Source organism: Salmo salar, chromosome ssa20 (assembly GCF_905237065.1).
Source record: "Salmo salar chromosome ssa20, Ssal_v3.1, whole genome shotgun sequence".
NCBI lineage: Eukaryota > Metazoa > Chordata > Actinopteri > Salmoniformes > Salmonidae > Salmo > Salmo salar.
This window is the reverse complement of record NC_059461.1, coordinates 8,730,765-8,757,728: the sequence shown is the minus strand read 5'-3', so window position 1 is coordinate 8,757,728 and position 26,964 is coordinate 8,730,765. Positions and strand designations below refer to the sequence as shown.

The window sequence follows — 26,964 nt, the reverse complement described above, 5'->3', positions numbered from 1 at the left end:
GAGGGGTGGCCAGTCCTCTTCTGGCTGTGCCGGGTGGAGATTATAACAGAACATGGCCAAGATGTTCAAATGTTCATAAATGACCAGCATGGTCAAATAATAATAATCACAGTAGTTGTCGAGGGTGCAACAAGTCAGCACCTCAAGAGGTGCCGGTCTCCCGGTAATTGACCTGTTAACTAGCTTAAACACGTTTAGCATCTTCTGGCTTCTAGGCATAGCCTACAAGCTACTGATCCAGACCTTTGGAACATCTACATTTTAAAAAGTAGAATAAATCCATTTAATATAGCCTACACCATCACAATAAATCCATGATTTATTTTACACAGGTCTAAATAAACATGACATGAAGAGAATGTAGTCTATTTCAGAAGAACAGAATAGCATACTCTAAGTTGGCCTTATGTTAGGTCCTGATATGGCTATGCCATATAGCTGTGGGCCACACTGTTTCATTTAGCAGACAAGATTTGCTTAGAATTCTGTGCCATTATTTTTATTTTTTTCTCTTGGTCAACTTCTGTGCAAGAAATAAATATTCCAAACATACTCTGGGACAGTTGTGGGATGTGATAGATGCCAAATTAATACAACCACTCGCATCCCAAAAACGTTTAAAAGCAATGAGGTTGATTGTTTAGGCAATTCTTTTCACATTATAAGCGCAGCAATATGCACACGGCAGTAGGCTAAAAGGGCTAATGTTCCAAAATGCTAGCAATTAGCGGGGGAAACACTGTTCTCGAAAGTGATTGCAAATGCGATTATGCATGTAATGCTTTATTATAAAGGTGCATTTTTATGGTGAAACTCATGCACAGCCTATGTATGCCAGTTAGGCTTTACACTGGTTATAAAGCGGATTGTGCTTAATTTTAAGAAGTTATTTGGCCAATTTAGTTGTGATATAAAACATATAGGCCTATGGGCTAGGATACATGAGGTGTGCGAAGTTGCAAAAAATATATATGCGCTGTTTTGTGCCTTAATGTGCAAGCTGGGCATGATTCACAAGTGATAATACACCATTCACAAGTGATAGGCTAATATTGTCACCCATCAAACTATTCTTAATTTAATGTAATTCACAATAATATGTGTGAAATTAGTTTTGATTTAGAATGGACCATTATCATGCGCCTGTCTTGGAACAGGGGCATGAGAAAAAAATACACGTCATCTATGCACTTAAATAGCAAATAAAGGACGCTTTTCCCATGGTGTGTTTTCATGCCAGCCAGGTAGGCTATGTTCCTGTGTTAAAGCGAATCAATGTGCTTAATATTAGAAAAGTTGTTGAATAAAATTGGGTAAACCTAGCCTATGGAAAGCTGATGGGATCCTCCTCGTTTTAATAGAGGCCATCAAAACTCTTTCTCACGCAATTACATAGCCTCTAAAAATGTTGCACAACATGAGCTCATGGGCGCTCATGAGGTGTTTGATTACATTTGCATTGATGTCAGAGTGATTAGAGGGACAATAGACTGTGGGGCAGTTAGCAAGTTTAGTAGGCTACTAATGACCATCAGCAGCATCAGAGCTTTTAGAAGTCTAATTACCGTGACTAAACGTTGTGGCTGTAATATGGTCACCGTAACGGCCTTATTCTGCACTCCAATCTATAAACCTATTTCACCTCTTCTAAGGGCTCACAGAGTTAGCTGCCACGCTAACTGACCAGATAAGTGGCTTAAAGCAGCAGGCAGACAGGGTTCCGCGTCTGAGCTGACTCGCCTCGGGACTTCCTGTTTCATTTCCTGTCTACACATACATTTCCTGTCTACACATACCTGTGGCTCAGTTGGTAGAGCATGGTGTTTGCAATGCCAGCATGGTGTGTGCGACGCCAGGGTTGTGGGTTCGAATTCCCACGGGGGGCCAGTACAAAAAAAATATATATGTATGAAATGTATGCATTCACTACTGTAAGTCGCTCTGGATAAGAGCGTCTGCTAAATGACAAAAAAAAAAAAAAAAACTTGCTGGACAAGAGGAATCGTCAGAATATCATATCACAGCACTAACCACACATACTGCCCGCATTCCTGCCTGGTATCAACATACGGTCATTTTACAGCCGCATCTGATCGAGAAGAGGCTATTGAGGGAGGCTGAGAGAGATGGTAGAGTAGCAGACCGTATGTATCGCAAAGGGAGCTTGTTTTCCTTCAACCATTGACCTCAAGAAAACAGCGTAACATGACATGCATTCATGTTAGAGAGCTACCCGTGAACAATACATGAGAAACAATCCAGGAACACACAACAGGCTATATATAGTAGCTAGAACACAGGATATTGTGGGACTGTGGCCCGGATGGTTCCGGATTCTCCGAGTCCCAGCATCCCTCTCCTTATCCAGGTCAGTATTCCCTGTACGCGGTGTCCGGTTACCCCCAGTTTCTCTCTGACGGCTCGGGTTCTAGAAACACTACTCCTCGAGGACAGGGCTACGGACCGGGCTGACCCACCCAGGGAGTGAGCGCCTGTCTCTGGGGGCTGTGGGTGTCTGCTGCCTGTGCCCTTCTGACGAACTAGATCCCCCAGGTATGGTTACAGGCTTTGGGTTACAGCCCTTCCAGGAAGCCGACAGCCCCAGGACGCGGGCATGGTCCGATAGATGCTCTAACAGCCAGAATCTACAGGGAGGAGGGTTGGGGGTTAAGGTGGAATGGACAGGGTCATGGTGCAGGGTGGGGGTCATTTTGTCTATAAGGACATTTGTAAAACACCAAAAGCAGTGAGGGTGGGGGTCGACAGTGGAGGCTACCGGGATGCTTGCCAGTATCCATGGTAACCCTGAAAGCTTCATGTTTGTCCCATTGTGGCACTCTTTATGGCGTTTCGCTGGCACAATGCAGTGGCCAGGTGCACATCTAACAAAGACTGAGAAACTGGACAATGTGAAGCCGTAATTATGTGTGCATGTGAGATTTATATAGTGGAGCAGCCAGGATAGTGGGATAGAGTCCTAGATGCTTACGGTTGCATACTCACCTCAGTTTGAAATCTCAGCACAAAAACCCTCACACATCCCTCCTTTTCCCTGCTTAGCTGGCTGGCCTTGCGGTGCATGGACAAAGCCTCCGTTGGAGTGGCACCAATGTGGCTGTGGTTGTGAGCAGTGCCATTGTGCCTGATGCAGGCAGATGGGTCCCCTTGTCACTAATGCATTGCCTCGTGCTGTCTGAGACGCATCTCCCAAAGCAAGCACCAGTTAGCCTGGATCTGGCCTCGTGCTAGGCCCATCTCCCAGCTAGCTGAAGAGGTCCATCAGCTTCTCCTTGGGCTACAATACCTATTTTGCCAATTGGCCTGGACCCCTTTTACTGCCGACACAGAGACCCGTCGATCCATCACGACTGGTTTACCGACGTAATCCACCCGTGGGGGTTTCAACAGGCTCCTCCATCGCGACATCCCCTGAAGGCCCATCTGCTAGCCACGGCCCGCTAGCTGTCTAGAGCATATCGGATTGTTAGCTGAAGAGGTCCATCAGTTAATTTCTTGGGCTACAATACCTATTTTGTCAATTGGCCTGGATCCTTTTACTGCCTACACGGACCCCTGCCAATCCATCACGACTGGTCTGCTGACGTAACCGTCCGAGGGGACTACAACAGACTCTTCCGTCTCGACGTCCCCCTAAGGCCCTTCTGCTAGCCCCGGCACACTAGCTGTCTGAATCGCCGTGTCTCCAGCTCGCCTAGCTACTCACTGGTCCCTATGATCACTCTGCTACTCATGTCTCACCCTAATGTCAATATGCCTTGTCCATTGCTGTTTTGGTTAGTGATTATTGTCTTATTTCACTGTAGAGCTTCCAGCCCTGCTCAATATACCTTAGCTAGCCCTTTTGTTCCACCTCCCACACATGCGGTGACCTCACCTGGTTTAAATGGTGTCCCTAGTGACAAAACCTTTCTCATCCTCACTCAATGCCTAGGTTTACCTCCACTGTATTCACATCCTACCATACCCTTGTCTGTACATTATGCCTTGAATCTATTCTTCCGCGCCCAGAAACCTGCTCCTTTTACTCTCTGTTCCGAACGCACTAGACGACCAGTTCTTATAGCCTTTAGCCGTACCCTTACCCTACTCCTCCTCTGTTCCTATGGTGATTTAGAGGTTAATCCAGGCCCTGCAGAGCCTACCTCCACTCCCATTCCCCAGGCGCTCTCATTTTCTGACTTCTGTAACCGTAAAAGCCTTGGTTTCATGCATGTTAAAATTAGAAGCCTCCTCCCTAAGTTTGTTTAATTCAGTGCTTTAGCACACTCAGCCAACCTGGGTGTCCTAGCCGTGTCTGAAACCTGGCATAGGCAGGCCACCAAAAATCCAGAAATGTCCATTCCTAACTATAACATTTTCCGACAAGATAGACCTGCCAAAGGGGGTGGAGTTGCAATCTACTGCAGAGATAGCCTGCAGAGTTCTGTCATACTATCCAGGTCTGTGCCCAAACAATTCGAGCTTCTACTTCTAAAAATCCACCTTTCCAGAAACAAGTCTCTCACCGTTGCCGCTTGTTATAGACCACCCACTGAACACCGTATGTGAATTGATTTCCCCCCATCTATCTTCAGAGCTCGTACTGTTTGGTGACCTAAACTGGGACATGCTTAACACCCCGGCCGTCCTACAATCTAAGCTAGATGCCCTCAATCTCACACAAATTATCAATGAACCTACCAGGTAGAACCCCAACTCCGTAAACACGTGCACCCTCAGATATCATCCTGACCAACCTGCCCTCTAAATACACCTCTGCTGTCTTCAACCAGGATCTCAGCGATCATTGCCTGCATCCATAATGGGTCTGTGGTCAAATGACCACCCCTCATCACTGTCTAACGCTCCCTAAAACACTTCAGGGAGCAGGCCTTTCTAATCGACCTGGCCCGGGTATTCTCAGACAGAGTTCAGTGTTTTCAACCCTGACCACCTCTCTGAGTTATTTTCCTCCTGAATAGAGCGGAGCCTGAAAAAACTGTCATTCCAGGGCCTTGCTGCTAAGCAAAGCAACAACCAAAAAAATTGTCCTCCGTTTGAGCGAGAATGGATTTCTATCTGTCTGCCATCAGCCAGCACAGTGCTTTCTTTAACACCTTTCTCTTTGAGTTGTCTCGCCACGCTCCGCTCTCACTTCCTTCATACACATTTTTAGACTCACTCTTCGTGTTCATGCGGTGCTGTGAAAACACTGCTATTCTGGTCCTGCCAACAATAAACTCAATAAGCCCCTCTCTGGTGGGAGAGTTTGGTTTGAATGCCCTTCTGATGATGAGTAAGGAGTTTATCATAGTTCATCTGAACAGCACCCACAAAGAATCATATAATCAATTTCAGGATAAAGACAAGGTAAGACAGCCAACAGCTGTTAGTAGCTGCATGTCAGGACAACCGACTTTAGCAGTTTGCATTAAAAGAGCAGAAAGATGACAACCTTAATTCAAATGAGTTTAAAAAAAAGAGAAGAAGCACTGGTTAATTTATTCTTCCAGTCTGGCAAGTCCACGAGGTGAGCCAGCCTTCAGAAAATTCTACCAAACACTTGGTCCCAAATGTAAAAGTCCTGTCACTGCTAGAGTAAACGGATTGATTGTTTTGCAAATGGATACAGCAACTCAGGTAGTTAATGAGATTCTGAAAGAGCCATGAAAAATAACCCTGTGTGTCGACCGATGGATCAAGAAAGGACTGACTGTTTCGCTTATGGGCATATCAGCCTGCTTCTATCACCCCTCCTCCAACAAGGCACAGCATGCGTTGCTCAACCTCCAGAGCTGGCCGTAGCTTTGAACGGCACGGCAGAAATGTCTGAATCTGAGTTGGACAATGATGATTATCCTTTTAAATCCAAGTCACTTTAAGATTGATTTATAATTTAAACCTAACTGGAAAATAGGGGTAGGTTGTAGAGTCGAAGGACCGTGAATGCAATAAGAAACCTTAGTTGCTGGCCTTCCCTGTGGCTCAGTTGGTAGAGCATGGTGTTTGCAACGCCAGCATGGTGTGTGCAACGCCAGGGTTGTGGGTTCGATTCCCACGGGGGGCCAGTACAAAAAAAAAATAATGCATGAAATGAAATGTATGCATTCACTACTGTAAGTCGCTCTGGATAAGAGCGTTTGCTAAATGACTAAAATGTAAATGTAATGCTGTAACCACTACAGAATCTCTGGTCAGAATAAGGATGTCATCCATTAAAGATCCGTTATCTGTAATAAACCTTTTCTAAAGACATCTGGACTTGTTCTTGCCGGACAGACCTGTGGCAGTGGAACCATATACACTGGGACCTAGTGCTCATTGTTCATGGTCCTCCCGGATCAGCTCTTAGTATTTTTTACAAACCAAACTTATGACTTGACCCATCACCCAGTGGCAAGAAGTGACATCCCAAAAAAACACAAACTATAGGCCTACGACACATAAATGACTCCTAGCCTCCCACACGTAAGGCTACCTTCTGTCCATAACACTAAAAATATAAAAATGAAATAGAAATTATTTTTGAAAACTCTAACTAAATAAAAACAAGTAAATCAAGTTTGAAAACGAACTGAAACTCAATAGAATTTCAAATAAAAATGTAAAAAACAAATAGAAATTAAAGCTAATAGAAAAATCACAAAACTATAATAACATCTGTGGTTTTCCATATGAGTGTGTGTGCCCCAGTGGCTTATCTCTGGCTAGTTGAGTGTGAAAGCCTGTCACATTCCTCTCACACAAGACTAACGGTGACAGGAGACACGATGAAAGGGGTGAAGGAAGGAAGGGAGGGAGGGACAGGGTACGTTTGCAACATAAGTATAATAGTAGGAGGCATTACTGCCACCACTCTCCAGCTCCTCTTGCTCTCCTCTCTCTCCTCTCTTTCTCTTTCAAAATTTTTCTCGTGGTGGCAACGGCGGTTTGGTTTCTGACGACGTGCCGTTTGACATTTTGACACCGCTTACTTCAACTTTTTTCCCCCCCGGCTACCTTTTCTCTGTCGTGTTCTCTAAAGTTACTTGTCTCCATTTCCTCTTTTTCTGTCAACCAATCACTTCCTAAACCAACGAGGGTGAGTTGGGAAAGGATACTGAATGACAGAAAACTGTAGATCATCCCTAAATTGCCCTGTGTCCCCATAACGTTCCCTGTCTCTGTGTCTCTGGTGAACTAGCGCTGTGTCCATTCATTCCCCCGCTCCTCTGTCTGGGCGAGAGAACTTTGAACAGGAGCGTCCAACTGTGTCTCTACCTTGATCTTTCTGCCATAATAAAGGGTCACTGCCATGCTGACATTCTCCTAATTGGCACAGAGACAGGCAGGTGAGGGGCACCCCTGGGACTGAGGAAGGACCCCTGTGGTTCCCATAGCTCTACCCACCTCTAACCCTCTTCTGGCTAGACCACATGGCATTGCTCAATAGTGGTGTTGAGACTGCTCTGAGACTTTTTAAAATGTCTTGTTCTCCTTTTAATACAACCTTTTGAGCAACATATTGGGCTGAAAGGATGAAATGTAAAACAAAAATTGTAATTGAATCACTACCTTCTCAACTTATCTGACGCTAAGCCCAGTTATAATGTATTATAAACTGGATGGTTCGAGCCCTGAATGCTGATTGGCTGACAGCCATGATATGTCAGACCGTATACCACGGGTATGACAAAACGTTTATTTTTACTGCTCTAATTACGTTGATAACCAGTTTATAATAGCAACAAGGCACCTTGGGGGGTTGTTGATATCAGTGGTATAAAGTACTTAAGTAAACTCGCGAGTGGCACAGCGGTCTAAGACACTGTATCTCCCTGCAAGAGGCATCACTGTAGTCCCTGGTTCGAATCCAGGCAGCATCACATCTGCCGTGATTGGGAGTCCCATAGGGGGCGCACAATTGGCCCAGCGTCGTCAGGTTTGGCCGGGGTAGGCCGTCATTGTAAATAAGAATTTGTTCTTAATAACTGACTTGCCTAGTTAAATAAAATAAAACATTCAAAATACTTTAAAGTACTACTTAAGTATTTTTTTTTTATATCTGTACTTTACTATTTATATTTTTGACAACTTTTACTCCACTACATTCCTAAAGAAAATAATGTACTTTTTACTCCATACATTTTACCTGACACCCAAAAGTACTAATTTTCAATGCTTAGCAGAACAGGAAAATGGTCCAATTCACTCACTTATCAAGAGTGAGTGGTCATCCCTACTGCCTCAGATCTCACTAAACACAAATGCTTATTGTAGTGTGCCCCTGGCTATCTGTAAAAAATCTGTCTGATGTGCATATTATAAGCAATTTTAAATTATTTATACTTTAACTTTTATACTTAAGTATATTTAAAACCGAATACTTTTAGACTTTTTCTGGGTGACTTTCACTTTTACTTGAGTCATTTTCTATTAAGGTATCTTTACTTTTACTCAAGTATGATAATTGGGTACTTTTTCCACCACCATATGTTGCGAAGTGCCTGGATACAGCCCTTAGCTGTGGTATATTGGCCATATACCGCACCCCTTGTGCCTTATTGCTTAACAACCCCTAGCGGTCAGAGTGGTGCAAAGTTTTTAAAAAGGTATATGCTGTGTGTGCGCATGTGTGTGAGGGCGGGTGGGAGAAGATGAAGAGAAGGGGGTTACCATGGTCCGATGTTGCAATCTGCAGTCCCAGCAGTTTTCTTTCTATCCCTCCCAAAATCGCCCCCTGTAACTCCTTGGCCGTCACTGTGGCTGTGGGAATAAGTGTGCCTTTGTTTGCTCTCCTCTCATGAGAGAAACACACTTGGACCCTCTCCAGGTTCTGAACAAGTTTCAAGATGGAGGGGGGGTCATGGCCTACCGTCAACTAATACACTGCACTAAGGATAGAGCAGTCTTCATGAATCTGGTATTTTATTTTTCTTAAAACCTCTTGGGGCTAGGTGGGACGCTAGCGTGCCACCCGTGGTGCACTCCATCAACAGCAGGTGCATTTCAAGAGCGGCAAATTTGAATCCAAATAAATGTCAAAATTCTAATTTTTCAAAAATACAACTATTTTACACCATTTGAAAGATAAACATCTCCTTAATCTAACCACGTTTTACGATTTCAAAAAGGTTTTACGGCGAAAACATACATTTAGAGTATGTTAGGACAGTACATTTACAAGAGTTGTGTGTAATGTTTTGTCAAGTCAAAGACAGGGTCACCAAAACCATAAAACCAGCTAAAATGATGCACTAACCTTTTACAATCTCCATCAGATGACACTCCTAGGACATTATGTTAGACAATGCATGCATTTTTAGTTCTATCAAGTTCATATTTATATCCAAAAACAGCGTTTTACTATGGCATTGATGTTGAGGAAATCGTTTCCCTCCAATAACCGGCAGTCAAGTCAGCGTCACAAATTAAATAATTAAAATTAGAAAACATTGGTAAAATATTATATTGTCATTTAAAGAATTATAGATTTACATCTCTTGAACTCAATCAACTTGCCAGATTTAAAAATAACCTTACTGGGAAATCACACTTTGCAATAATCTGAGCACTGCGCCCAGAAAAATACGCGTTGCGATACAGACTAGACGTCATGTTGGGGAGATCTAAAATCGAAAATACTATGTAAATAATCCATTACCTTTGATTCTCTTCATCAGATGTCGCTTCCAGGTATCACAGGTCCATAACGAATGTAGTTTTGTTCAAAAAAGCTCATCATTTATGTCCAAAAATCTCCGTCTCGTTAGCACATGATGTAAGCCAGCCGGACTTCTCGTCATGAACGAGGGGAAAAAATATATTTCCGTTCGTTCAAACATGTCAAACGTTGTATAGCATAAATCATTAGGGCCTTTTTTAACCAGAGAATGAATAATATTCAAGGTGGACGAATGCATACTCTTTTATAACGTATTGGAACGAGGGTACCCAACATGAACACGCGCGCCAGGTGTCTAATGGGACATCATCGTTCCATGGCTCTTGTTCGGTCAGATCTCCCTCCAGAAGACTCAAAACACTTTGTAAAGGCTGGTGACATCTAGTGGAAGCAATAGGAAGTGCCAAAATATTCCTAAGCCCCTGTGTTTTTCAATGGGATAGGTTTAAAGTCAATACAACACATCAGGTATCCACTTCCTGTCAGAAAATGTCTCAGGGTTTTGCCTGCCAAATGAGTTCTGTTATACTCACAGACACCATTCAAACAGTTTTAGAAACTTTAGAGTGTTTTCTATCCATATATAATAAGTATATGCATATTCTAGTTACTGGGTAGGATTAGTAACCAGATTAAATCGGGTACATTTTTTTTATCCAGACGTGCAAATGCTGCCCCCTAGACCCAACAGGTTAACAGAACTTCTCCTCGGACACTTTTCTCCAGTGGCATTGTTCATTTTGGCAGCTGTTTTAGATTTAGTTTTAGTCTTAAAATACCTTTTAGTCTTAGTCACATTTTAGTCATTTCATCCTTTGTTAGTTTTAGTCATTATCAGTCGACTAAAACTAGACCATTTTTGTCTAGTTTTATTCACAACCATTTTAGTCACATAATAGTCAGTGTATTTTTTTCTATTAAATAGTGAATATTTAGGCAGATGGCCTTGTCCAACTAGGCCTACTATCCCCTCGTATAGATTGGCTGGCAACATTGATATTGTTGCTGATTGTAACTAATGCCAGCCATAGTTAACCATATAGGCGTAAAGCCTTGGCTACAGATTATACAATTAACAGCTCTGGTTTTCTCCCCGTCATAACCTACAAGGGGGTAAATAAGTTGGTTTCCTTAAAGGGTAGAATTTGAGCTTTCCAAAAATCCCGAAACTATTACTGTCGTCCTAAAATTCAACAAATAGCATTCATTTTCCCCATAGCATAAGGCAACCACAACTCGCATTCGAGGACCGCGGCGCGAGAGCGGCAACACAGATGAAGAGCACATGGAAAAGTAGAACTTCTGATGTGATCAAAGCGAAAATAGCCTACATGAAAGTAAGAGAGAGATTAAACATTGTTTCTATACTGAATAAAAATATAAATGCGACATGCATCAATTTCAATAATGGATGGATTATCTTTGCAAACCAGAAATGCTCACTAACAGGGATGTAAACAAATTTGTCCACAAAATTTTTGAGAAATAAACTTTTTGTGCGTATGAAAAATTACTGGGGTCTTTTATTTCAGCTCATGAAACATGGGACCAACACTTTACATGTTGCGTTTATGTTTTTCTTAAGTATAGCTGAGGTTAGTTACAAGTCAAATGTCCTGGCTTCACATCAGTTCAAAAGATTGACTAGTGACCTAAGTGACCACCTGGGAGCTGTGTAGGAGGGCTGGGCAGATCAGCTCAATCTGACCGTGCAGCTGAAAGATGTCAATTCTGTCAATGAGAGGATATTCTGCAATAGCATGTTTAGGATTGGACAAAACTGATGAAAAGCAGCTTCATGTCAAATTATATGTCCATTGATCTCACATGGAATTCCCGTCTCGTTAGATGTTCGTCAACTAAAATGAGAAGTGATTTGTAATCATTTTTTTGCAGGGCATTTCGTCTGATTATCGTCATAGTTTTAGTCAGGAAAAATAGGTTGTTGACGAGTATTTTTCCTCATGGCCGTTGTTGACAAAATGAACACTGATCCAATGTGCCTGAGAGGTTAAATGTTTTCCTGAATCGAACTCTTCAAAGAACCACACAGCCACATGTCTATTGTACCTCAGCCCAGCCCATTCTGCCTGTATGGGTAGCTCTGGTCAGCCTGTGTGCTACTGCTCCAACAACAGACAATCTTATTGGAGCAGGACACAGTGAGGGAATATTACCTTATTTTCTCTAGCTGTACTTTTGTACTTGTTTTATCCGGATATGGGGACACATTAGCTTTTCTTTTTGTGTGTACTGCTCCGTTTTGGATGTGCTTACGTAAATGGTCCAGTCAGAGGTGTTTTCTCCTCGGACCATCCCACAGCTCTGCTTCAAGCTCTGTCCCACAATGACATCCAAGCCTTCTATGGGTGACTGGCCCAGTGGGGTTATTCTGGGGTGCTTTGAGGTTGTTACCCTTAGCTACAGCGCTAGCTAGCATCAACACCCCCCTGGCAGGCCGGGGCTTTCATCTCTGGCAGGATCAAAAGGTTCTACTCGAACTGGAGACTGACTGCCCTTCACCTTGCACAACCCCATTCCCCCACGCTACTTCCTGTGACATCACTCTGACATCACTTTACTTACGAGATCCACCCACCCATGCCCTTACATTGAAGGTTGGGGTTAGAGTTGAATATTTTCCCGGTATTTTACAAATGTTCCTTCCCGAGAATAAATCACTTTTCTCCCGGGTAACCCGGTATTTCCCGCCAAAACAGGAAGTGTCATTCAAAAGCATTAAAGCATATAAATATGTCTGGATTTGATTAGAGCATAAAATTTCAAACCTGATGTTACCTGAGCCTGATGAGCCATATATTAAATACATTTTATGAGCCCTACATTAATGGTATTTAATGAGCACAAGCCCAAAAAAGACCAAATACAGTACAGAGCCTACACATAATTCCCCATAACCAAAAACAGGTTTGTAGACATTTTTGCAAATGTATTAAAATGTTTAAACAGATATCTTATTTACATAAGTAATCAGACCCTTTGCTATGAGACTTAAAATTGTGTGCATCCTGTTTCCATTGATCATCCTTGAGACTTGATTGGAGTACACCTGTGGTAAATTAAATTGATTGGACATGATTTGGAAAGGCACACACCTGCCTATATGACCCACAGTTGACAGTGCATGTCAGATTAAAAACCAAGCCATGAGGTCAAAGAAATTGTCTATAGATTGTGTCGAGGCATAAATCTGGAGAAGGGTATCAAAACATTTCTGCAGCATTGAAGGTTCCCAAGAACACAGTGGCCTCCCTCATTCTTATGGAAGAAGTTTGGAACCACCATGAGCAATCGGGGGAGAAGGGCCTTGGTCAGACAGGTGACCAAGAACCTGATGGTCACTCTGACAGAGCCCCAGAGTTCCTCTGCGGAGAAGGGAGAACCTTCCAGAAGGACAACCATCTCTGCAGCACTCCACCAATCAGGCCGTTATGGTAGGGTGGCCTGACGGAAGCCACTCTTCAGTAAAAGGCACTTGACAGCCCGCTTGGAGTTTGTCAAAAGGCACCTAAAGGCTCTCAGAACATGAGAAACAAGATTCTCTGGTCTGATGAAACCAAGATTGAACTCTTTGGCCTGAATGCAAAGTCTCACGTCTGGAGGAAATCTGGCACCATCCCTATGGTGAAGCACTTATGTAAATGTCATTTTTCAGTTTATTACATTTGCAAAAAATTCTCTCTTTCTGTTTTGTCATTATGGGGTAATATGTGTAGATTGAGGTGAAAAAAAAATGTAATCCCTTCTAGAATAAGACTGTAACTTAACAAAATGTGGAAAAAGTGAAGGGGTCTGAATACTTTCCGAATGCACTGTATATGATGTAGGCTGCTGCACATTACGCATGAAAGAAAAACATAAAATCCCATAGATGTGGCTAGCTCTCCTGGGTAAATACATGAAACTATCTCCAGTAGGCTAATATTTTTGAGTGTGAACTGTATTACTGTATTGTATTATACTGTATTGTATGGACTGGAATTACACACGTCGTTCAAACCATGATAAAGCAGAAGAAAACATGCGATTCTGGTTTAGCACATGCGGCCTACAAAGTGACAAGTATAGTCTATTGAATTTGATTTTAATTTTGAAATATAATAGGGCCTATTTGTATAATTAGTACGTTGACGCATATATAACTTTCATAATGTTTCCCCTAATGCTATTAGCCTACCTCCTCTTTCTCTCTCTTGTTGCTTCTTACCTTCCTCGCTTTCAACAGTTAAATGGAATATGTTTTGTTGTCCTTGTCCTCATCATTCTAATGACATTCTTATAATATAGTACTAGAATTAGATGCAGATGTCTTTCACTTTTCTTCCCCAAGATTGAATGGTTATGGGTCTGAATAAATAACTGCTATAGCCTACCGCCATCGTGCGTTCGCTCTTCTTTCAAACTACCCATGAGTTCTATTGGCTACTACATTTAACATTCAGCAAAAAAGAGCTTGCATCCCTTGGAATAGTCTTTATATAAGAAATGCAACAACAACAAAAAAAGATGTCCAGCAAGCTATTCAGTCTAGCTTTTCCTGCATGGGACTCCAAGAGCTAAGGAGCGTTTTTTAAGGAGAGGCCAGCAGAGCACAGGTGCTAGTGTATTGCACAAGAGACAGAGGCTATACGTTAGAAGTTTATTATTCATAACCAATCATGAATTACCTAAATATAAGGCTAATACTGCATTGAATGTATTACCTGAAAAGGGTAGGCTAGGACATCTATATACAGTATAGGACTATATATCAATCTATACTGAACAAAAATATAAATGCAACATGCAACAATCTCAATGATTTTACTGAATTACATTTCATATAAGGAAATATCTCAATTGAAATACATTTAATAGGCCCTAATCTATGGATTTCACATGAGCCAATCAGAAGGAGTTTTTCCTTACAAAAGGGCTTTATTACAGACAGAAATACTCCTCAGTTTCATCAGCTGTCTGGGTGGCTGGTCTCAGATGATCCCGCAGGTAAAGAAGCCGGATGTGGTGGTTCTGGGCTGGTGTGATTACATGTGGTGTGTGGTTGTGAAGCCGGTTGGACATACTGCCAAATTCTATAAAAAATACATTATGGTAGAGAAATGAACATTAAATTCTCTGGCAACAGTTCTGGTGAACTTTCCTTCAGTGAGCAGGAATGTCAACCAGAACTTGAGGCATCTGTGGTATTGTTGTGTGACAAAACTGCAAATTTTAGAGTGGCCTTTTATTGTCCCCAGCACAAGGTACACCTGTGTAATGATCATGCTGTTTAATTAGTTTCTTATATGTCACACCTGTCAACTGGATGGATTATCTTGGCGAAGGAGAAATGCACAATAACAGGGATGTAAACAATTTTTTTCATAAACTTAGTCTCGGGCCTAACAACACCCATGCAAATATATCCTCCAAACACTGGCTTCTCTGGCATTATCACTTAAATAACTACTAAACTCAGCAAAAAAAGAAACGGCCCTTTTTCAGGATCCTGTCTTTCAAAGATAATTTGTAAAATTCCAAATAACTCCACAGATCTTCATTGTAAAGGGTTTTAACACTGTTTTCCATGCTTGTTCAATGAAACATAAACAATTAATGAACATGCACCTGTGGAACGGTCATTAATACACTACCAGCTTACAGACGGTAGGCAATTAAGGTCACAATTATGAAAACTTAGCACACTAAATAGGCCTTTCTACTGACTCTGAAAAACACCAAAAGAAAGATGCCCAGGGTCCCTGCTCATCTGCATGAATGTGCCTTAGGCATGCTGCAAGGAGGCATGAGGACTGTAGATGTGTCCAGGGCAATACATTTCAATGTCCGTACTGTGAGACGCCTAAGACAGCGCTATAGGGAGACAGGAAGGACAGCTGATCGTCCTCGCAGTGGCAGCAGACCATGTGTAATAACACCTGCAAAGGATCGGTGCATCCGAACATCACACCTGCAGGACAGGTACAGGATGGCAACAACAACTGCTCAAGTTACACCAGGAATGCACAATCAGTGCTCAGACTGTCCACAGCAGATTGAGAGAGGCTGGACTGAGGGCTTGTAGGCCTGTTGTAAGGCAGGTCCTCACCAGACATCACCGGGAACAACGTCGCGTATGGGCACAAACCCACCGTCGCTGGACCAGAGAGGACTGGCAAAAAGTGCTCTTCACTGACTAGTCGCGGTTTTGTCTCACCAGGGGTGATGGTCGGATTCGCGTTTATCGTCGAAGGAATGAGCGTTACACCGAGGCCTGTACTCTGGAGCAGGATCGATTTGGAGGTGGAGGGTCCGTCATGGTCTGGGGCGGTGTGTCACAGCATCACCGGACTGAGCTTATTGTCATTGCAGGCAATCTCAACGCTGTGCGTTACAGGGAAGACATCCTCCTCCCTCATGTGGTACCCTTCATGTAGGCTCATCCTGACATGACCCTCCAGCATGATAATGCCACCAGCCACACTGCTCGTTCTGTGATTTCCTTCCTGCAAGACAGGAATGTCAGTGTTCTGCCATGGCCAGTGAAGATCCCGGATCTCAATCCCATTGAGCACGTCTGGGACCAGTTGGATAGGAGGGTGAGGGCTAGGGCCATTCCCCCAGAAATGTCAGGGAACTTGCAGGTGTGCGTTGGTGGAAGAGTGGGGTAACATCTCGCAGCAAGAACTGGCAAATCTGGTGCAGTCTATGAGGAGGAGATGCACTGCAGTACTTAATGCAGCTGGTGGCCACACCAGATACTGACTGTTACTTTTCATTTTGACCCCCCCCCTTTGTTCAGGGACACATTATTAAATTTCTGTTAGTCACATGTCTGTGGAACTTGTTCAGTTTATGTCTCAATTGTTGAATCTTGTTATGTTCATACAAATATTTACACATGTTAAGTTTGCTGAAAATAAACGCAGTTGACAGTGAGAGGACTTTCTTTTTTTGCTGAGTTTAGAAGACATAGTATTATTATTTTCGAATTCACAAAATTTGAATCTCTCTATCCAACTTTCTTCCCTCCCCCTCTCCCCCTCCTCCAGGTGTCCATCCCTGACACCAGTAGCTCCTGTATGCGTGCAGTGTTGGAGTTCATGTACTGTGGGCTGCTTTCGCCCTGTCCTGACCTGGAGCCTATTGAGCTTATCGTCCTATCCAACCGGCTGTGTCTGCCACGCCTTGTTGCCCTCACAGAGCAGCATGCTGTGAATGAGCTGCTCCAGTGGTCGATGAAGGGAGTGGACATCGACGGACAGGTGCTGGCTTACCTGGAGTTGGCTCAGGTGAGTCTTTACACGTACCGTATACTCTGAATGACAGTTGTACTGATGACACTGTTACTGCAATACACATAATACAAATACTACATTTTGTTGTTAGGAAAATACTATTGCACTGGAGAGAACATTCTAATTGATATCCAAGAAGGATCGGACCACCCTATAGCTCATGCCTATATCAGATACCCAACTGTAGAAACTTTGTTCTACAATGACAGGTGACATTCATCTTTAAAAGTCATTTGTCCACTTCCCATTCAAGTTCATCTTTCTTATTTGTAAAGTAAGAAAGTTTGAGGTCTTTTTTTTTCATTGGACCTTTTTGATGGACTGATCACCTATTCATTCATCCCTTGCAGTTCCACAATGCCAAGCAGTTGTCTGCCTGGTGTCTCCATCACATCTGCACCAACTACAACAGCGTCTGTCGCAAGTTCCCTAAAGACATGAAGGTCATGTCTCCAGGTACAGACCGCATTCTCTCTCTCTTCTCTACATCTTTGTGTGTCTCCTCGTCCGCTCTATTCTACATTTTTCATCTGCTTTGTACCTCCAGTCCCACCTCCAATCCCCAACTTCGCTCCCCATCTCTCACTTGTTTCTCACGTTACTTTTTGGTCCCTTATATTCACGCTTTCTTTCTCTTTCTATATCTATTTATGTATGTCTTACGTTCTCTCCCCCCTCTCTCTCTGCATGTAGAAAACCAGAGGCACTTTGAGAAGCAGCGGTGGCCTCCAGTGTGGTTCCTGAAGGAGGAGGACCGCTACCTGCGCTCTCAGAAGGAGCGCGAGCGTGAGGAGGAGATCCTACGCAAGCTGCGCACCAAGAGAGGCTGGTGCTTCTCGAGTCACCCGTCCTCCTCGCCCCATGTCTCCTGAGGCTGTCACCCCTCCATGACTCCTCCTGCTTCTGACCTCTCACCCCTCACCCCAGACTGAGGAAGCCAGCTATGAGTCTACCACCTCTCCATGACGGGAGAGCGAAGTCTCCCTTCTGTACGATTGTGTGTGGGTGTGGGTGGGTGGGTATAGACCAGGCTTGGGCAGTTCTCTGTGCCCAAGATGGTTTCACCTCGCTGGGCCTCAGTGACAAGTCCAGTGTTGCCTCCTCCCCCTGAGATCCACCCACCAGCCTGGGGGTGACGAGACTGGGAACAAAAGGGCTCTCTCTCTCTCTGCCCCTCAGTCACACAGAAGCTAAAGACCATTCCACAGACCACTGCTAAGACTCCCCTATGGGGAGGTTACCACTGCCTTCACGTCTATTAGACTGTTAGCACACTGGACAAGACCAGCAGCCATGGGGCGCCAGCTCTGCTTCAACACACATGGAAGGATGCTTTCTTTGGTTTTATTTCGCTTAGGGATTTGAAATTAGAGTAGAGCCCATCCCAGAGTTGGGTGTTTTGCCTCAGAGTCTCTGACCACCACCTATGCCTGTCTGACTTCTCTCCCACATACTTTGTCCTCCACTTTGGACAGGTTTGACACCATTTTGTTTTCTCCCGGGTTTCATCCCAGTGAAGCTCCATGTTGGAGGTTTGAATCCCAAATGTTGCCCTAGACTGTTCTAGAATCAGCTGTGCAAGGGAGGGGCAGTAGACGTGGTAGTCTGGGTTTAGGTACCAGCTCAAGCAAAGGTGGTGGTTTGTGGTTCAAGCACCCATCGTGATCCCCCACATAACACCAAGAGGAGAGGCCAACAGTGCTTAACAAATCCCCCTCAATGACATTCAAAGTGAACACTTGATAGCAATTCTGGATCAGAGGGCTATTTTATACCACTGCCATGGGAGGGAGTAAGAAGCCGAACTGAACAGATTTCTTCTTGCTCTGTCTTAATTGACCACTAGGGTGCCCCTCAGCCAGCTTGCCTTAACTCCCCCATACCACAGGGGGCAGCACTGCTCAGGGTTCCATCATCAACCCTCACCGCGAGCAAACAGGAGTTTTCTCCCCTGCCTGCATATATCCTTAATTCTAGTTTCTTTTAACTTTATTTTATTACAGCTGTATTTTAAAGTCAACTGTAGTCTTTTGTCCTCACTGAGTGTTGAAAGCACATGTATTATACCAAAAAATGAAGCTGTGACATGTTCTCTCCCTCCTGTCTCCTTGCCATCCTCTCCTTGCCTCCTCCATAACATGGCAAATATGGGGAGGAAGGGAATAAGGTATTAGGAATAGAGGAAGATAACTTTTTCATCCCCCTCTCAGCATGTTTTTATAAAGCTGCAATGTCAGGTAAAACCCAGGTGTCACTGCAGGACTTCTACTCCTTTAGCTGGAATTGAAAATGGTGCTCAGGATGTCCACTAAAAAGACAGTATGTTTATGACACACAGAGTTAAACATACATACATGCACACACACAATTTACACTTGTACCTGTCTTTTCGGTCCACTATTTTTTGGGGGTTTATGTCTGCCCAGTCCATCATCAGTGTTAATATACGGAAATCTTTCAATCTACACATATAGTGTTACATTCAGATGTGATTCACTAGGGTTATTTTTTTCTTATTCAACGGTGTCTAATAGACTACGTTAGTGAATATATTCATAGTATTATGAATTTCAATGTTGGTCTTTTCAGTGTGAGTAGAGCTACGCTTTAAAGTTGAATCTTTCCATTTATTTAACTACATGCTGTAGTTTTCAATGCTGTATTAGACCAAATATTTCACTTGCTTTCAATCTCTTGCGCTGCAGAGTGCATTTCTGTTTTCATTGTGAGGGAGTGTGCTGCTTCAATCATTTGTTAACAAACGGAATGTGTAGTTCTGTCTTTTAGTTGAATGCTATGGAGTTGGATTTTGGACTGCTGAGAACATCTTAATAACCCACTGCACCTTCAAGACCTTAATTAATCCAAGATATTGTGTATTACAACAGGCATGTTGGAAGAAGAAAACAATAACTAACAAAGCATTATTACTGTATTTTATTGCCTTCTTTTTGCACAAAAGTGGTAGTTATGTGAAAAAAGAAGACTTTGTCACACGTTTTTCTTTACCACCTTTGTTCTATTTGTGGGTTTGAGATTTCCACCCCCGGCTTTACCCAGGTGACTGTGGGAGATAGATGGATGGCGTGAAACGTAGCTCTTTTTTTTTTAGCTTTTCTTCACGGGATGCGTGTCCTAGTCATCAACAGCTACTGAAATAGCTATGCGATAGGATCTCACGAGACCCAAGTGAGAATTGGGCTGATTTTACCCCCAAAAAAGATTTGAATTGGAACACTGAAATAGTCCTTACGCCCCTATTTCGGACTAGGATATTGGAACATTAATCTGGGGTTGACATGGGGACATAGAGATATTTGACTTCCATGACACCTTTCAATGCCCCAAGGATGAGCTATTAAAGTTGTCTTACTAATGGTAGACATGCCCTACAAAGCCTTCCCTCATGGAAGTGCACATCCACTATTAGGAAGTGGAGTATACTCAAAATATACAGTGTAAGGTAGTGGTATACAGTTGCAGACAGGTTCTGGAAAGGATAATAGTAGAGCTGATTGATTCAGTCTCTGGTAATGCTTACACGCCCAGTCTCACCCACCCAGGCCAGAGAGGCAGGCCTCTCCCTCGTCTTCCTCCCACGTCGGATTCTCCCTCCGGGGCTGCAGAGCCCAGCGCTGCTCCTGGAGAGTCTCTGGGTCTTCGGGTGGTCAGTGAAAACACAGGCCTTAAGTTAGTAGGTGAAGGGGCTGTCAGTATTGTAAGTTCTCTCAGTCTGTTTCTGTTTGGGAAACTGATTTAGTCTGCCACTACAAACCAGCAGATTACCCTCTGTAATGCCCTAGAGACCAAGGTTTAGACACCTGTGATCTAGGGGATGCTAAAGCTTACTATGAGAATACTGGTTGCCTTGTGTGAATGCTGTTCAACACTTGTGGGATGTGGTTATTATTTCTGCGTCATGGCCTAATTTTGGTACTGTAATGGCACTTTTCTCAGATTTTCATTATCGGATTGCACTTTCCTTCCTTTTGTGTCTTTTTAGCCGTGACTTTTTGTGCTTGCATGGACAATTCTTTAACAAGGTTGTTTTAAAAATGTGATATTTTGTAGCACGGGGATCTTCCTTTCTCCCTTAACTGTCCATGTGGCTTTCTGGGCTTTATTGAGTGTGTATCTCTCTCATCATGCTCACATACAAAGGTAAACTGGGCTCAGCTGTCTATTACGTGTGAAGCCTCTCAAGTCAATCATAATAATTGTAATTGTACATAATATTATCCTCATACGTTCAGTTGTCTTGAGAACAGCCTAAATGTAACATCGTTGGGATCTCAGAATAGCATTGAGGGTACACAGGAATATGTGTACATGTCAATAACTAATGACAATAGTTATTGACATTAGCAAGATGTGTTGCTTCTTGTACAGTGTTAAAGCAGTATTTTACCAGGTGTGGGACCATGGTTTCTCCAGGATTTGACATCTCTGGTGCTAGTACAGTACATAGTTTGTACTCACGTTCTAACACTATATGAATTCATAGACCTTGGGAATGTCCTATTTAGAAATCGGACAGCCTTGGGAGCTACAGTGAGAGGAATGTTTTGATTGGGCTGAAATGCATGGAAACAAATTACGAAGTTAATCTTTGGCTTTGAACAGCCATCAATATTTGACCCACATTGCCCCCTATTAGCCCAATTCTGTAACTATAATTTGAAACATAACATTAAGTCCATACTCTTTTGATGTCACTTTCACATCACCTTCATTTGTATCAGCTCAAGAGTGTGGTATTGGCCAAAGAAAACATAAGTATCGCTGAGAATTTGAAGAATATTTTCGAACATGCCGCTTATTGACAGAGGAGAACCCCTTGTTGTTGTTGTTGTTGTTGTTGTTGTTGTTGTTGTTGTTTGCCCCTAGTCTGGCGTCTCCTGTGCCTTTTGAGATAACCTCATGCTGTTACCTGTCTCCCTGAGCCCTCTTGTAGAGCCCCTAGCGGTCAAACGGGGAAATGGTTCCAATCGTTTTTTCCACCATTCATTTTTCTGTTAGGGAATTTTAGAAACACTTAAAATACCGTCTGTGTTTCATTTAGGCTTACCCTGGCTTGGGGTTTTGATAACCATGTAAATATCTGTCGGACAAGGTAACTTTTATCAATATATTTAGCTCTATTTACTCTCAGATTCGAAAATTCGAATTAGCATCAAAGTAGACATCATGCAAGTCTACAAATCCCTGCAAGCTCATGCACGTCATCTGTAACTGACAGCTTTGCTAACTGGTTTTGTGTCAATTTAAAACATTCACAAGGCAGTTTACATAATTGTCAATTTAAATAAATGTTGACAATTTATTTATTATTACATTTAGCTAACATTAGATAGTTAATCCAGATATTCTTACCTTTGCCTCGATTCGGCAGTCTCGCCCAGATCATCAAAAGCATTTGTAGTTCTTTATGATAGCCACAAATTAGCATTTTATTTTTGGGGGGGTAAATACAGGCAAATATATTGATAAAAGTCACATTGTCCTAGAGATTTACACGAAACACAGCCCTTATTTGAAGTGTTTCTAAAATCTACGGTAAAAATGAATGGTGGAAAAACGATTATGACTCATACCATGGTACTCTATAGGCTTACTGTACACATGAGGAGGGGCCTCCAAACCACTGGGTTCAGGTTGGCACCCACCATGCAGGCTAAAAACACATGCGCACACACATTTGACCAGGCAGGTTTCCTCCTTGTCTTTTAGTGCCTGTGGATTGACCAATGATTCCGCCATCCTAAGCTGTGTACCAAAGGGGCTATGCTGTTGAGGCCTACAGTAGTCTACAGTAGCTGTGGGGTACACAGTGCATAAGGCCCCTGACTTGGAGCTTTACAAATATGTCACCCAAACCTTGTCGTCACATCATCCATACCAAGCTAGGCTGTAGATACTAAATTGTTGAGAAGACATTGAGAACCAACAGATTTCAGATTCATGAACAAACTGATCTTTTGCACTTGGCCGTCTGTCAAGGCATGCACTTTGTCTATTATGTAGCCTTAAGTTTACACCGTGTGTGTACTAAGGGATTATTAAACCAAGTTTTACCAGCTTGCCTCAGCAGTCACAAATGGCTTCAACCCAACTCTGGCTCCTGCTCTCTCTCTCTCTCGCTCTCTCTCTCTCCCTCTCCCCTTGTGGCAGAGATGGCACTAGTGTAGAACTGGGCTATTCATTAGAGATGTAGTGAACCTTCCCAAGGTGTAGGGCGGGGAGTCCCACTAGTAAAGGAGACAGTACCACAAAATGTGATGTTGAGCACTACAGTGTCTACCATTTTTTTACACAAAATGGCGAAACTGCTCCTCTGCTGCAATGATACTCTACTGTTAATTTTGTAAACCTGATCTCCACTTGTTTGACCCGCGTTCACTTGCTAGTCGGAACTCGGAAACTCCGAAATTTCCGACTTGCTAACTTGTTGAACGGGGCAAGTGTATAACTACAACCAGTTAGCAAGTCGCACATTTCAGAGTTTTAATAGTTCCAATTGGCACATGAATGCGTCATTAACCCAGGACAGAGAGAGCTGGGAGGGGGAGGGACAGAAGCCTTAGTAGGTTGTAGGGGTATCTCTGCTCTGTGACATTTTCAGTGTGACTTATACATAGTATTAATATGCACTTTTGTTTCCCTCTTCTCGTTTCAAATGAATATTGATATTAACTGCTTGTGTTAATATGTTTATGAAACTGAAAAAGCACACAGACACACACAACACACCACATACACACAATATTAAGGGCTTTTTTAAAAGACAACAATCAGAATGTTTTGCTGCTTTTGCAAAAATGTTTTGAATAATCCTATTTGTTAACCACTGATTTGTAAAAAAAAAGGAAGCAAAATATTTTTTTGGGGCCGTTTCAGTATTTTAATGTTTCACCTGGCTTTTAATTAAACCCTAAGTAAATATTATCTATTTGTCCTTTTGTCTTTTGAGCCTATTGTTCTATATCAATTCTCCATGATGCTTCTTGTGCACAGAAATGTTTTAGAAACTGTGTGTGTGTGTGCGCGCGTGAGAGTGAGAGACAAGTGGGGACATTTCACCGGTACCCACAAGGAAACAGGCTATTTTAGGCTTAGGAGTTAGGGTTAGAATTAGGCTTAGGAGCTAGGATTAGGATTATGTTTAGGGATTAGGGAAAATAGGATTTTGAATGTGAATCAGTTGTTTGGTCCTCACTAGGATAGTAAAGTGTGTGTCGTGTCTGTGTCAGGGGAAAGCGGCTGCCCCCTCATTGAAACCACGGAGTTTCAAGGCCAACCGCAGGTACTGCAGGCATGGTTAGAACAAAACAGGATCCCCTATTATAGTGAATGAAAAAAGGTGATCTTTGTGCTCAATCTTTGTGTAAATAAAATAAATGTTTGAAAGACAATCATGTTACCAAAAGTTGCTTCTAATACACCAAATGTATGTCCTTGAATCGATTATTTTAAAATCACACAAAGAAGAAGGAATAATTTAGTTCAGTTTGACATTTATTGTCATGAGTCTTGCGCTGGAGGCAGAAATGAGCGCTTTCTGCTCGACGGACCAGCTGCAAAGTCAAAAATGGCTATATTGTAAAACTTCCTGAAAACGTAAATGTGCTTTTTGGACTTCATTTAAGGTACTGTAAGTGTTAGACATTAGGGTTAACACTGTGGTTAAGGTTAGGATTAGGTTTAAAAACAGATTTTATGACTTTGTGGCTATGCAGTTTGTGACCACTCTGCATAGCGGCCTCCAGTACATGAGTCATCTCAATAAATGCTAACCCGCTAATTTAGTTGCTAATTGTTGTATAAAGATGGCGCTTGGATGCATAGCCGCAATTATCGGCCTCTTACCAATTTTGTTATTTAGTTTGCGCTGATCTTACATTTTTTGGTTCATAAGGTTTCTGCCATCATTTCCTATGACTGAAAAAAGCTTCTGGACTTCAGAACAGCAATCACTCACCTCAATCTGGACGAAGACTTCTACTTCAATGAGTGGCGCAGTGGTCTAAGGCACTGCATCTAAGTGCAAGAGGCGTCAATACAGTCCCTGGTTTGAATCCAGGCTGAATCACATCCGGCCGTGATTGGGAGTCCCATAGGGCGGCGCACAATTGGCCCAGCGTCATCCGGGTACGGCCGGGGTAGGCTGTCATTGTAAATAAGAATTTGTTCTTAACTGATTTGCCTAGTTGAATAAAGGTTAAATAAATAAATAACTGAGTGTTCGGCACAGGACATACTGCGCTCACCTCAGACCAGACCCTAATCCCCGACACTCGGAAGAGGAAAATACGTTGTTATAGAGGGCGCCGTACAGGCACGTTGACAAGACTACGGTGGTGAGTGAATAAACTTCCCCTACCATTTTGTTCTATTGGCGAATGTGCAACCGCTGGAGAACAAGCTGCACGACTATCCTATCAACGAGACATTAAGAACTATAATAAACTGTGCTTTTCAGAGTCATGGCTGAACAAGGACATGGATAATACACAGGGTTTGTCATGATTCGGCAGGACAAAACGGTAGCTTCCGGTAAGATCCGTGTGGGTGGGGTGTGTCTCATTGTCAACAAAGACTGGTGCACAATCTCTAATATTAAGGAAGTCTCAAGGTTCTGCTCGCCTGAGTTAGACCATGCTGTTTACCAAGAGAGCTTATCTATATTTTTCGTAGATGTCTATTTACCACCACAAACCGATGCTGGCACTAAGACCGCACTCAACGATCTGTATAGGGCCATAAGCAAACAAGAAAATGCTCATCCAGAGGCGGCGCTTCCAGTGTCCAGTGATTTTAATGCAGGAAAAAAAATGTGTTTTACCTCATTTCCTTCAGCATGTCACCTGTGCAACTAGAGGGGGGGAAAAACTCTAGATCAGCTTTACTACACAAACAGAGATGCATACAAAGCTCTCCCTCACCCTCCATTTGGCAAATCTGACTATAACTCTATCGTCCAGATTCCTGCTTGCAAGTAAAAACTCAAACAGGAAGTACAAGTGACACCCCAATACGGAAGTGGTCCGATGAAGCTGACTGTTTTGCTAGGACAGACTGGAATATGTTCCGGGATTCATCCGATGGCATTGAGGAGTTTACCACATCAGTCACCGGCTTCATTAATAAGTGCATTGACGACATCATCCACACAGTGACAGTACGTACATATCCAAACCACAAACCATGGATTACAGGCAACATCCACACTGAGCTAAAGGGTAGAGCTGACGCTTTCAAAGAGCGGAAACCTAATCCGGACACTTGTAAAAAATCCCGCTATGCCTGCCGACGAACGATCAAACAGGCAAAGTGTCAATACAGGAATAAGATTGAATCCTATTACACCGTCTCTGACGCTCGTCGGATGTGGCATAACTTGCAAACTATCACAGACTACAAAGAGAAACCAAGCTGAGAGATGCCCAGTGAGGTGAGCTTAGCAGATGAGCAAAATGCTTTCTATACTCGCTTCGAGGCAAGCAACACTGAACCATGTGTGAGAGCACCAGCTGATCACGCTCTCCGTAGCCGATGTGAGTAAGATCTTTAAACAGGTTAACATTCACAAGGCCGCAGGGCCAGACGGATTAACAGGATGCGTACTCAGATCATGCACTGACCAGCTGGCAAGTGTCTTTCTGACATTTTCAACCTTTCCCTGACGCAGTCTGTAATACCTACATGTTTTAAGCAGACCACCATAGTCCCTGTGCTGAAGAACGCCAAGGTAACCTGTATAAATGATTATTGCCCCTGGCACTCACATCTGTAGCCATGAAATGCTTTGAAAGGCTGGTCATGGTTCATATCAACACCATCATCCCAGAAACCCTGGACCCACTCCAATTCCCTAACAGATCCACAAATGACGCAATCTCTATTTCCCACCTGGACAAAAGGAACACCTACGTGAGAATGCTGTTCATTGACTACAGCTCAGCTTACAACACCATAGTGCCCTCCAAGCTCATCACTAAGCTA

At 43.0% G+C, this 26,964-nt stretch overlaps 1 protein-coding gene across 3 annotated transcripts in view; it reads left to right on the top strand.

Moving 5' to 3' along the window:
• LOC106580155 (rho-related BTB domain-containing protein 2) overlaps nucleotides 1-23,907 on the top strand; it is a 95,430-nt gene extending 71,523 nt beyond the window's left edge. For all 3 annotated transcript variants that reach the window (XM_014160896.2, XM_014160895.2, XM_014160897.2), the window contains 3 exons: nucleotides 16,717-16,956; nucleotides 17,313-17,418; nucleotides 17,656-23,907. In XM_014160896.2, the coding sequence (XP_014016371.2) occupies nucleotides 16,717-16,956; nucleotides 17,313-17,418; nucleotides 17,656-17,834 (525 nt within the window). In that variant the 3' untranslated portion in view covers nucleotides 17,835-23,907. The remainder of the gene's footprint in view (nucleotides 1-16,716; nucleotides 16,957-17,312; nucleotides 17,419-17,655) is intronic.
• Nucleotides 23,908-26,964: the final 3,057 nt, after the last annotated feature.